The sequence below is a fragment of the Oryx dammah genome, unplaced genomic scaffold (assembly GCF_014754425.2).
Source record: "Oryx dammah isolate SB20612 unplaced genomic scaffold, SCBI_Odam_1.1 HiC_scaffold_20, whole genome shotgun sequence".
Classification (NCBI taxonomy): Eukaryota; Metazoa; Chordata; class Mammalia; order Artiodactyla; family Bovidae; genus Oryx; species Oryx dammah.
Window position 1 is genome coordinate 34,821,062 of NW_024070204.1, and position 12,987 is coordinate 34,834,048.

At 53.1% G+C, this 12,987-nt stretch overlaps 1 protein-coding gene across 1 annotated transcript in view; it reads right to left on the reverse strand.

Annotated features, from left to right (window-relative positions):
• Positions 1-5,085, reverse strand: part of GDNF (glial cell derived neurotrophic factor) — a 28,342-nt gene extending 23,257 nt beyond the window's left edge. Inside the window, exons 1-2 of the mRNA XM_040262357.1 lie at positions 4,988-5,085; positions 341-517 (exon numbers count right to left, since the gene is read on the reverse strand). Of these exons, the coding sequence (XP_040118291.1) occupies positions 341-491 (151 nt within the window). The 5' untranslated portion in view covers positions 492-517; positions 4,988-5,085. The remainder of the gene's footprint in view (positions 1-340; positions 518-4,987) is intronic.
• Between the last annotated feature and the right edge of the window lie 7,902 nt (positions 5,086-12,987).

Sequence of the window (12,987 nt, forward strand, 5' to 3'; positions counted from 1 at the left end):
TGAGTGTGAGTGTGTGTGTGTGTGAGATGGGGAGGCAGAGAAAAGAGAACAACTGTGTGTTTTCCTGTGGTGGTGGTAGTGGTGGGGAAAACAGCCGTTGATCGGAATCTAAATGAGCAGCAGAAAAGTGTGTTACCCTCTGTGTTGGGCAAAGCCAGCGCGTGCCATACACAGACTAGGTGTTGCAGCCTTGGGGCACCAGTTGGTGGCGGCGCACCGGGAGGGGGCTTCGGCGCCTGCGCGGCTCTTCCCTGGGAGGCCACTCTACCGTCGGGGCTGACTTGGGGGTGCGTGCGGGCGGCGGGTGGGGTGACCCTTGCGGGGAGGGAACGGTTCTTACAGTCACTGCTCAGCGCGAAGGGCGCGCGGCGGCGGCCGAGGGAGCGGTCTTCGGCGGGCGCCTCGGGAGGCCTCTTACCGGCGGGCAGCGGGAAGGCGGACGCGGTGTGGAGCAGCACCAGGCAGACAGCCACGACATCCCATAACTTCATCTTAGAGTCCCGTCCGGCCGCGGCACCTGTGCGGGCGGGCGGGCGGGGGCGCAGAACCGGGGAGAGCACGTTAGGCCTGGATGCTGGGGCCCGCGCGGGTCCCCGGGGCTCCCCTCCAGACTTGGCACCGCCCTCCTTCCGGACCGCTGCGGCCGGGCGCTTCCCGGGCACCCCCACCCTTCTTTCCTTCCCAGCGCCCTGCCTGTCCCCGCTCCGGGGTGCGCCTCTCCGGCTTCCAACAGACAACTGCTTTTTTCTTCCGCCATCGGATCCCAGGATTTCGGGTCAAGGCTGCTTCCCCCCGCCAGTACCAATACGACGACAGCAATACTGGCGCGCAATCCCATCCCCATTGTGGGAGGCGACCGGGCACCCCTCATCCTGTGCTCCCGCCCCGTCCAGTAGCTCCCACAGACCACCCACCCCCCTCCCCGGAGAACGAGCGCTGAACCCAAGCAAGAGACCAGCCCGCCCGGGGTCCTGATCCTGTCCTCAGCTAGGCGGGGGCAGGCTCAGTGGCACCACGAACCTCGCCCAAGCTTCATTCCTCCCATTTCAATTAGTGTTTTGTCGTCGGAACAAGAAGCCAGTGGGGACTTAAAGACTTTGAGGCTGTCCAGGAATATCTGTGTTAAGCTCCTGAACTTTCCAAAGTTTCAACTCGGTTTAAAATACTACTTCCACTTCTTAAGGTTATGAATATTAACATATGAAAAGGCCTAACCACGCATAACGTAAGGGTTCAATAAATGCTTTAGCGTTACAGTTAGGGAGGGATTGCCTCGGTCTTGAAAATGGTCGTGGTGTACTCGAATACCCTCTTTATTTTTGCATTTTTGCAAGATTCTGGCCTTAAATCCTTTCCCCTCGCAGAGGGGTTTCGAGCTCCCCACGCCGGGTCACAGTCACTCCTGGACGATCGTACCCTGTCGGGGACGCTACACAGGAGCGCGGGGCACCAGAAGGTCTAGACCGGGAAAGGGCGCACGGTGGGGGCTCAGTTCCTCTTAGGGGGCTCCGTTTGGCTTCTCAATCCTCGCACCCCTAGAAAGGAGGGTCACGCAGTTGAGGGCGGGTGAGAAAAAGGTTACTCTTAACTCAGGGCCCAACTCCACGCAATAAGGAGGCGGGGTCGGGGGGAGACCCGGGCACCTTGAGGTGCCTCCCCAATGCCAGCGTTCTAATTTCCAAGGTCATTCTAAAGTGGAAATTACGAGATTCGTGCAGTTGATTATCCCCGTTCCTCCAAGTAAAAGAGATTCTTAGGAAAAGCTCCTTGAACTTTTTCAGTGGAAGAGAGTAAGGCAGTTCCCAGGTAAAAGTAAAAACCTCGACCCCATTCCTCTCCTTCAGTCGCCCGGAGCTCCCGCCTCCCTTCCAGCAACCGCCCCCACCCCCATCTCTACCCAGAACGCCCTCGGGGTTCCCGTGCAGGCCACCCCGGGAAGCGTTTAATTCGACCGCCACCTCCCACCGCTGCGGAGACGAATGCATTTTCCATCCCTTGGGCGTCTGTTTGTTCGCTACGCAGCTGTTAGGCTCGGGGAGTCTGTAGAGACCACGAACTCCTAAACCCTGCTGCTCCCGGCGCTCCATGCCCCCCCTGGCTGGTTTACAAATCCGGGGAAAAGGAAAGGCTCTGGGTTGAGGCGCGGGGGTCCCAGGCAACACCTCACCCAGGCCGTGCAAAAAGAGCCCTGCGAGGCGCTAGAGCAGAGACCACGCGGGAAGGCGAGGCCTCCCGCCCCCTCGCCCGGGTGCCAGATCGCGGGCACGTGCGAACTGTCTGCCCGGAGGGGCAGGGAGGCGCGCGGTTAATGCGCCGTCCCAAATCGCGGTGCCCGCCAGCAGGAAGCGACACAGGCACCAGGTTTCCCTTCCTCACTAAGAGGGTTTTTCCTTTTTTTTTTTTTTTTCTTTTTTTCTGCTTGGCAGGCGGAGGGCTTTTTAAATTGGACGTGGAGATCCTCAATTAGAAGTGTGACGAAGCTGGCAAAAGAGAACACAGAGGAAAACTCCCCTTCTCGTCCAAAGGAGGCTCCCGCCCCCGCCCTCCGCCGGTTGAAAAGAGCTCGCCCACCTCCCGCGGGCGAGGAGGGCGCTTTCTTCCCTGTGAGCACCGCCCGCGCAGGCTGTAGTCAGAGCGGCTTTGTAGTTCCCGGTGTTTGCCGGGCGGAGGGAGTCTGGAGGTTGAGCGTTCACAGCGGTCTACGGGGAGGTTTTTCCCAGATCCCGGTGGGGTCCCCACATCCCCACCCCCAACACACCCAGCGGCTTCCCTGTCGGTCTCTTTATCGCTTTCTCAAAGCACATCTGTCCGACGTGTTTCAGCCGCAACCGGCAGCCTCTGCTACGCGCGCCAACTGCCCAACGCGCTGCCACATGCGGTAATAAACAAGATCTCCTTCTCCGCTAGGTGCCCCCGCACCCGTTCCGGTACCCCACAGGCTGGTCCCTCTCTGCGTCCGGCAGAGCAAAAGGGGAGGTCGCGGGCACCAGCACCTGGTGATCCTCAGGCCTGGGGCGGAAAGGACGGACGCCCCAGGGAGCCGGACTGCGGGACTCGCCACCGGACGCTTCTGAGTTCCCAGCACCAGGGGGCACCAGAAACCGCCGGAGTCCCGAAGCGCCCATGCGGCAGGGCGGCTGCCTTGCCACTTTAAGTATAGAACCGCTGCACGAACGCTCTCCACCACCCCCCAATCCTCTCCGAATCCAAATTACCCCCGGGACTTTTGGATATCCTCACCAGCATCCCTGCTGTTCATCCTCTCCTACCGCTCTTCATCCTCTCTCCCGGATTTTTCTGTACCCGCTTCACTTAGGCTGGTTTCTCGGCAACCTGGTTTTTGAACTCCCCCCCCCTCCCCCGCGTCTCGGTGACAGCCTCACCGCGCGGGTAACCGCTCCCGCCGCCAGTGCCCCCGCAACTTTCCTGTGTCTGGCAGGCTGGGAGGTTTGCCCTCGAGATCCAGGTCTCAGGAGGAGAAAAAGGGAGGCGAGAGTGGACGCGCTGTAACTCGGAGGCTTTCTTTCGGAATACGGACAGAAGTTGCTGAAAGATGTATTGCTTTTTTCAGCTGTGCCTTGTATCCTGAACTGACGGTGGACTTACTCAGTTGGGCCCAAGACCGCAGTAGGGAAAAGAATGAGCCACGCTTTCTGCAGACAGTCTGGGAATGGGTCAAGGGCCCGAGGCTGTGTTTCAGATCCAGAGTGCACCCGAACCCCTTGCGAGAATGGGCTGGGGACGCTGCGGGCTCCTCGGACACCTGACACTTGTAAAGGCGCTACTGTCCCTGAACCCTGCCAAAGCGAAGATATGGCGAAACTCAGTGCAAACCCGGTCGCGGCTGGGCGGAAGCCCAGAAGCTCGCATTGGAGCTTCGCGGGTAGAGGTGCGTGCGCGAGGTTATCAGTAACATCTCTTCCCTGGAGTACTTAAGTGAGCATCGAAAATACTGTTCAAGAGTCGAGTGCGCTCTAACATATCCGCGGCAGCCCCCAGGAGAGTTGTGTTTGCCCCCACCAATGAGCAAAATTCTTGCGAGCACAGGGTTGGGCAGCTCCCCCGGAGTGCGCGCGTCGGGCTCTGCAGACCGGTTTGCCACCGCCGAAACTAGGGAGGCGCCAGAAGGCTGGGGAGGTCCGCGGAAAGTGATTTCCCGCCCCAAGAAGGGCTGGAAACCAAAAGGCGGCGAAATCAGCCCTGAGGTTGTGCAAGGTAGTGGTGGAGAATGTTAACTGGGGAGGTGGCACAGAGTGCAGGAGAAAAGCGGTCATTCAAATCATCACTTAGATGGCGTAGGGAAGAACTTGAGGCTCGAAAGTCTGTTGGAGACGAAGACCCAGGTCCTGGGCTATCCCGGAAGCCCCTCTCTTAACCTCGACGGGAATGGTTAGTTGGAATTGCGGGCTCATGCAAGTAACCGGGTTCAGAAAAGGGCGAGGAATGTAGATTTGCAAGACGGCTCCAGAGGAGGTGAGCGCTCTGTTTTTAGGTCCTCAGCACCTTTAGCAGCAGCCCCTCCCGGGGCCTACACTTTCCCTCGGAACAGACCAAAACAAGTTACACCCCACTAATGGTATCTATGCAGCAGCGCCTCCACAGAGGACCCAACTTTGGCAGTGGTGGTGGGTTCAAAGACGATCCCAGCCCGGCACCTTCCCAGGACTTGACAGAAGAGCGCCCCGCCGAGTCGGGGAGGGAAACTGTCCCTGTCGAATACTCCGGGGTGTAGAGGCATGAGGGACCCCAGAGATCTTTGCCCACGTGGAAAGGCAAACTGCCCCTCTGCAAGGCCAGCCTGTCTCCAGTTTAACTTCTCTTTCTCTGTCCTCTCAGTGTCTCGGTTCCCTCTTAGTCTCTTCTCTTTCTAGACCCACTGCCCGTTCTGAGGTCCAGCCGCGCCCCCCTCTGTCTCCAGCGCCCCGCAGCCCGCCGCGCCCCACAGCCCGCCGCGCCCGCCTCCCCTTAGGCCCTCTCCCCCACTCACCTCGGATCCGGTCTCCGCAGACCCCCAGCAGGACATTAACTCCAGGAGCCCCGAGTCCCAGCCAGGAGACCCATCCGGGCCGAGGGCAGGAGCGCGGAGCCCCGCCCAGCAGGTTAGGGGCACGAGTTCGCAATCCTGGGGCCGTTCCCGGCAGGGAGGGCACGCAGGAGGCGGCGGCCAAGGCTCCAGCCGCCGCCGCCGCCGCCGCCGTGAGAAGGGCGAGGGATGCCGACAGCTCCCCCGCCGGCTCTCCGCACCCCCAGAAGGCAAGGTCCGAGCAGCCGCCGCTGCCTTGGTTGGGGGGTGACAGGGCTGCGCGCGCCGCGCTCTCAGCCGGGGCCGCGCGGGCGCGGGGCGCGGCGGGCGCTTCAGCGGCGGCGGCCGCGCTCTGCGCCTTCTTGGGGCGCCGCGCCGGGGAGCACGAGACGGGCCGGGCTGATGCTGCCGCCGGAGCTGAGGTCTGGCCTGGAAATCCGAACGAGACACCACGTCAACCGGCGCCGAGAGTCCCGCGAAGACATGAGGGCGCCAGGAGCGCAGGCTGGTCCTGGAGAGCCCGGGCCGGGGGCCGGGGTGGGGGAGGGGAGGCGCGGGGCCCCGGGAGGGGAGGGGTCGAGCGGCGGCGTTGGCGGGGAGGGAAAGGAGAACAGCGAGGAGGCGCCCGAGCTCCCGAAGCGGGGGGCTCCGGGTGCGAGTGGGTGACGCGAGGGGCCCCTCCCCGGGGTGCAGGGAGAGAGCGCTCAGCGCGTGGAGACGCGGCCGGGCTCGCGCTTCCTCCTCGCCGGGAAGATCCGGAGGAATGTGCGGAGCTCTGCGCGGACCAACCGAAGGGGGGCAATCCGAACTTGACCGCGGCGCCCGCGCCGGGCTTCGCCCTCGCGCCTAGCTCTCTGAGCCCGGGCTCTGTCGAGTGGAGAGCTGCACTGGGCTTTCCTCGCGCCTATCGAAGGCTTTCCTTCCACTTCGATGTCTAGCTCTCTGGCTTTTCTGCAGGGCAGAAGGCAGTGGCGAGGAGAGCTGCTGCTGGCCGGAGTTCTCCAGCACTACGAAGGAGAGATGCGCAGCGGCCCAGGGAGGGAAGCCGAGTATTTGCCAGGGGACGCTGAGACTGGAGCAGAATTTATAGGGCTCTCACTCCGTGACGTGCCCTCCAGTGGCTTTTCTGATTCGCTTTCTGACCTAAACACACATTAGTTTAGCCCCCATGCTAGGGCCAACGCGGTCTCCACATATCTGCTGGCTGAAGTCAGAGGCTTTGCATATCATGTATTACACGGCAGGCAATGAAGAAGGCTTCTGAGGCTGGCCGCTCCTCGGTCCTAGGCTCCATTTTCATGCTGTTGTAATATAATACCAGACGTGGGGTAGACACATACATTCAGAATCCCAGTTCCAGAGGCCTAAGATCACTTGATTGGGAACAGGTCGGGGAAGGTTGGACTAAACCTGCTTGTATTTTCGAAAATGCAGATGGGAGACCTAAGCAAGCACTGCTTTGGGTGCTGAGTTTCCAGTGAGCAGGGACCCAGCGCCCATTCCTGATCTCTGTGAGACCTTTTAGGCATTCCTTTTGTTGGTTTGCTCACCACCAGACGAGCCAGAGCCTTCTTTTGTAGAGGACGTGAGGAGGGCAAGTCCTTACACACCCTGCACATGACTCTCCCCATAAATCCGTTGCATTCACCCAGGGCATGAAATTAGCTCTACCTTTAAAATAATGTACTGAGTAAGGTATGTCTTTGCTAAGCAGAAACCTGTTTTCCGGAAGCCACTGGACCTGAATTCAGTGGGACCTCTTTTATTTTATTAGCTGGGGCCAGGGAGAGCATAAACAGGCTCAGTTTACATCCATGTACCTCTTATTTTATGACTCATCCGGCTGTTGAGGAGTATGTGTTCGTGGAGTAACTGATACAGACAATAGACAGGGGAATTGTGTGTGGCAGTGTGGGGGGAAGAGCCCATATTACTAAACGTCTTGAAAGACAACTATCAGCTACTTTGGAGGTTTGTCAGTGACGTTAGCGTGGGAAGAAAATTGTTATTAATGTTACCATGATTTAAGGTTAAGTGGAGTGAAAATCAAGTCATCCAGACATACCTTAGCTGAAATTAGGATGCCTACTGGAGTTCTGCAGAATGTGACATATCCTCCTTTGATAGATTACAGTAGAAGTGTAGATGGGTTTGAAAATGGGCTAAGCTTAATATACTTATCCTACTTTAACACTGTTTCTGGAATTCGAAGGCGACCCTCGCCAGTGTTCTTCACTGTGAATGATTTCTTCATTTTCTGAAGGCTTTTCCACTGGGGATGGTCCTGCCTTCCAAACACTTGCAGTGATTTAGTGCTCGCTGTTGTGCCAGGCAAAGTGCTAGACCCTGGGGATTGTGCTGACTGGGATTTTGGGGGCGTTGCAGAGCACAGATACCACTGAGTTTACCCTAAGTAATGGGAGTTGACTGTGGAAGGAAGGCTGACCGGAATCTTCACTGCTCAGCCACGTGTCTCTGAAAAGCCTTCCGGAAAGGCCACCCAGCCAGGCCTCACGAAAACTGGATTGAAGTTCAGGAACTGGAAGGTCATTCAGGATCCGGCTCTGTGACTGGGTTATCTTGCTGCCCCCCTGAGCCACAGGCATCTGCCGTCCCTTCAGCCGCCAACGTGATTCAGCTCCTCTCTTTCTGTTTTTCTCCGGGTGTCTCTTGGCTTCTGCTCCTGCTACCAACTGCTCAGCTCTTTGTTGATCTCACATTTAAACTCCTTCAGTGAGAAGATCTTACTGGCCCCACTGGGCACTAGCTAGGTGCTCGAGATGGACTGAGAGCTTTTCAGTCAGGACATACGGGTTACTGGACACCCTGGAGCACAACAGACCTTAGTCAGGTTCTTATTCCCGGACTAATCACCCATGTCTATGTTGTTGGGTCTCATGTTCCGAGACTGGCCATCTTCACTTAAGACACTTCCTAGAGTTCCTCTTTGCCTTCCCTGCACAGGATTTGGGCACCCAGAAGGAGCTGTGTTAATGGCAGGCACTTGGAAGTTTAACAAACCTCTGTCTACTACAAGACTCAAGGATAGATAAGATATGACTCCTCTTTCTCTGGAAGCTTACCATCTCTAAGGAGAGGGAGGCATGTACACAAGTAATCATAGTATAAAATGATAAATGCTGTAATAGAGGTATATGTGAGGTACTTAGATGTGATTTTTACCTGGCAAGTGGAACCCTGGGGAGATTGCAAACACATACCCATGCCTCGGCCTTGTTCCTGGGCAATTAAATGTGAATTTCTTGGGTGGTGGGGCCCAGGAGTTGGTATTTTGTTTTAAGCTGTTCTAAGTGCAGCCAGGGTTGAGGTACCAGTTAGTTTTCTTTCCCCTAATGATTATAATAATCATTAATATGATGAGTCTTTTTGCGAGCCAAACTAAGAGGCTTACCTATTTTGATAGGTTCCAGGACTCAGACTTTTCCAAAACATTAAATCCTTTTGAAATACTACTAATTATCTTAAATAGTAACATAAAAGAAAGTATAAAATTAACTTAGAGTTAAAGCAAATACTTAGTTTTGAAAGAACATTTTTTAGATGATTACAACATTCTAAAGACTACAGAAGAGGTGAAAAAGTCGAAAAATTTTCAAGATCCCCCACTATAAAGCCCAATATTTAAAAGTACTGTAATTGATATTGACAAAAATCTTAGACCTTCACAGACAATGAGAAACAAAGCTGCTTCCAGAGTGACTGCCAGGAAGCAAGCATTCAGTGTCTTGGGCACAAGGGGATGGCCTGATGTTACCATCTCAAAGTCCCCAGATACTGGAAGTAGAGCCCCCCAATAGCTCTGTGTCTGCCTCTTCTCCTTTCTCCAGGAGACAAAGATATGTTTGATTTGATGTTCCTCAACATCATCCAGACGAGAACAATTTGCCGTCCAGAAGAGAACCACTTTTGTGCTGAATAGATGGATGGTCCCCTGATAAAGTAATAGCAACACACTGCTAAGAAATCTCACAGTGTCCTTAGATCTCAGTCTCTCATCTGGAAAACCCTGCCAGAAACTCAGAAGGAGAGAGGCAAGTATAATTCAAACATCTCATCTTCTCTTTGAGAAAAAAAGAGTTCATCACCTTGCTAATTTCCCATTTCACCATTATCATCATCTTTATCAGAACTCATTGTGGATCTTTAACTGAAAGATGTCAAAATCATGGGTGCTCCCGGTGCCTGAAGTCCAGGGGAAGAGAAAAAGTGAAAGCGGCTCTGTCGTGTCCGACTTTTTGTGACTCCATGGACTATACTGTCCATGGAATTCTCCAGGCCAGAATACTGGAGTGGGTAGCCTTTCCCTTCTCCAGGGGATCTTCCCAACCCAGGGATCAAATCCAGGTCACCCGCATTGAAGGCAGATTCTTGGGAGGAAGAGAAAACACAAACAAAAAATGATAAAGAATACAGGATTTCCTGAGGCTATGGGCCTTGAGTATGACCATATTTGGAACTCAAACTGGGGCTTGAGAGTGGTAGTAGGCGGAGAGGAGGGGGAGCCAAGGGGGAACATTCCAGGCTAGGTGTAGGGGTCCTTGCAGACTCAGTACTGCGAGCTGCAACCTGGAGGGGCAGTGGGGTGGCAGGACAGCCTTTGGCCCTTCACAGAGAGTCCTGGTGAGCTCCCAGGGGAACCTTGCAGCTGCTTTGCCTGTAAGGGCCAGGACCCGGGTCCCTGGACTTCCTCATAACGTGGGTCATGACGGCTGAGACCGAATCCATCACTGGAGCAGGGCAATTTCCTTTTCAAAGTCACCACTTTATTGGGCAGGGATTTCTTTCATGCTCGCTCACTCTTTAACAGTCATTTTCACCAATGATACGATTACTCATAAAAGAAAGATAAATGTTCTATCCTTTAAACCACTTAGAAAAGAGAAGAAAAAAGAACAAGGGAAAAAATGGACTGCGTTGGCCTCTTTGTAAGGACTAAATTGTAAAGTAGATAACTTCTTTGGAGTAAATTGTCTCTCTTAAGAAATTGATTCTGACATTGACACGGTAGATTTATCAGTGATTTCCAGCAGTTTCTTTTATAGGGATCAAATTGCCTAATTACCCATAATTTTGTTTTGGGTTCTTAGGATTACTTTATGGGAGTCTTCTTTCCTGGTAATAAACCTTAATCAGGTAAGAGGGTTCCAGCAGACTCTTACTCTGGTCTAGTGGCTACAAGTTAGGTTTGGCAAACTTTTTCTGTAAAGGGCAGGCTCTTTTGGGTAGATATAGGAAATATTTTAGGCTTTGCAGGCCATACAGTTTCTCTTGCAGCCACTTAACTCTACCCTTTTGTATGGCAAAAGCAGCCATAGATAATATATAAATGAACAGGCACAGCTGTGTTCCCATATAGCTTTATTTATGGACATTGAGATTTGAATTTTATGTAATTTTCACATGTCATGAAATACTGCTCTTTATTTTTTCTCTTCAACCATTTAAAACATGAAAACTATCCTTAGTCCTCAGACCACACAAAAGGAGGTGGTAGGTAGGATTTGGCCTGAGGGCTGTACTTTGCTGATTCCAGTTAGGTTCAAGATGTAACTCTGAGGAACTATATCACCTATAGAATTAGGGAATTCCGGACATGACTGAGGTGACTTAGCAGCAGCAGCAGCAGCAGAGCTGAAAAGCACCTGAAACTTATAGTCTAATCTCAGTTTACCAGGAGAGAAAACTGAGGCAGAGAGGGTTAAGTGACTTATCCAAGGTCACTCTTTGAGTGAGTGACACACTCTTACTATCGAGAAAACATGGGATCAAATGACTTCACTGGTGTCTGTGAGTGCACTGACATTTGCACGTGTGCTTTAAGGACAGCAGTGGGGAGTACATGGGGGGATGTATTGTATCATTTTTCTTTGAAACTGGGACTTAGTATTTTTTGTTGAGGCAAGAAATGAGTCCAAATACAGAGAAATCAGTTCAACTCTTTATTGGTGGTAGAGGTTGATGTCTGGCCAAATGGGGAACAAAGCTTTGAAAAGAAGTCAGTTATCACCTTTCAGAGTAGCAGAGGGCTTCCAGGTGTCTCAGAGGTAAGGAATCCACCTGTTGATACAGGAACCACAGGGACATGGGTTCGATCTCTGGATGGGGAAGATTTCCTGGAGGAGGGCATGGCAACCCACTCCAGTTTTCTTGCCTGGAGAATCCCATGGACAGAGGAGCCTGGAGGGCTACAGTCCGTGGGGTCACAGAGAGTCAGACACGACTGAGTGACTGAACACACATGCATAGAGAATAGCAGAACTTCCAGGCAGAGCACAACACTAAGGACATTTCCCCCACCCTCCTTAGTAGTCCACTATATTTGGCTTTATACAGCGGGTACCCAGCATTTCATCACAAAGGCGCAAAGATGTGTTGAGAGAGATTTGAGTGGGGAATCAAGACCCCTGCATCCTAATCCTTTTTCAACCACATCATGCTTGCTGCAGAGCTTCTGGAGTCTTCCTAAAGATGTAAAACACAGGCGATAGCTGGAGATACTGTCAAAGATGAAGGTTGACGCTAGGGCAAGGACTCAGCATTTGGACCTTCAAGCCAAAACATGCCAGGGGACCACTTTGCCACATATTAATTGCATCACACAGACTTCAACCTGGCTTCTTCTCCTTTGGCCTAAAATAGACCAGCGATTTGACCATTTCCAGTTTTGGCAACAAAACAAGAAGACAGCCTTCTCTGCCATCGTATCCCCTCCCCCATTGCCTTTTCCACTTTTCCTCATTGTGGGAAAACAGCTAATGAATCCTCATCAGTATTTATGGACATAGGGATTTCCCTGGTGGTCCAGTGGCTAAGACTGCAAGCTTGCAATGCAGGGGGGCCCAGGTGCGATCCCTGGTCAGGGAAATAGATTCCTCATACCACAGCTAAGACCTAGCACAGCCAAATAAATAATTTAGAAAATATTTACAGATTTAATAGAAGCTAGCAATGGCACCCCACTCCAGTACTCTTGCCTGGAAAATCCCATGGACGGAGGAGCCTGGTAGGCTGCAGTCCATGGGGTCGCTAAGAGTCAGACAGATGAGTAGGACACTACTGAGTGACTTCACTTTCACTTTTCACTTTCATGTATTGGAGAAGGAAATGGCAATCCACTCCAGGGTTCTTGCCTGGAGAATCCCAGGGACGGGGGAGCCTGGTGGGCTGCCATCTATGGGGTCGCACAGAGTAGGACACGAATGAAGCGACTTAGCAGCAGCAGTAAACGTGTGTGAATTTTGTGGCTGCTTCTAAGCAATTATCCAAGACTCCCTCGTTGAATCAGCAGCAGGGCCAAGACTATGGGAGGAGCTAAGGCTTCTCCTTTAGCATCCTAGGCACCTCATTTGTCTCACCTCCTCCCAGTTAGCAGAAACTTCAAAATGAGAGCCCCAAATCCTGAGACCTGGTTACCAGGAAGTCAGCCCAAGGATCGGGCAGATCAGATTGGAGCTCTGTCCCTGACAAGCTGCAGGAGCTTAGGAAGCTTCTAGCCTCACCTATTCTCTCTTGCTGGTTCTCTCTTTTACGGGGATTCTGTGTGAAGTATCTGTGTGAGTAAGTGAGATAATAAACCAGATTTTCTGAGTTCATAAAGGACTCCCTGGGAATAATTTATGCTGCATGTAATACCTTCTGGCTGCTGAGGTGCTATTTGATAAATGACTGCCCTCCTGCAGGGCTCTAAGTGGAACTCTAGTGACCCAAAAAGAGTTAGTACCTCCACCAAGAAATTCACTGACTCCTGGGGCATAATTTACCCTCCAGCAGGATCTGGCCAACCATATGTGAAGTGCTGGGCGTTCTGTGAGAGAAAGTCAGCTTGAGAAATGTAAAGAATTAAAAGACTACAAAAAGCATATTTGCAGACAATTCTTCGAGGAATCCATCATGTAACTTTTTGCAGAACAACCCCTAAGATAGGTTATTGTTATCCTCTTCAG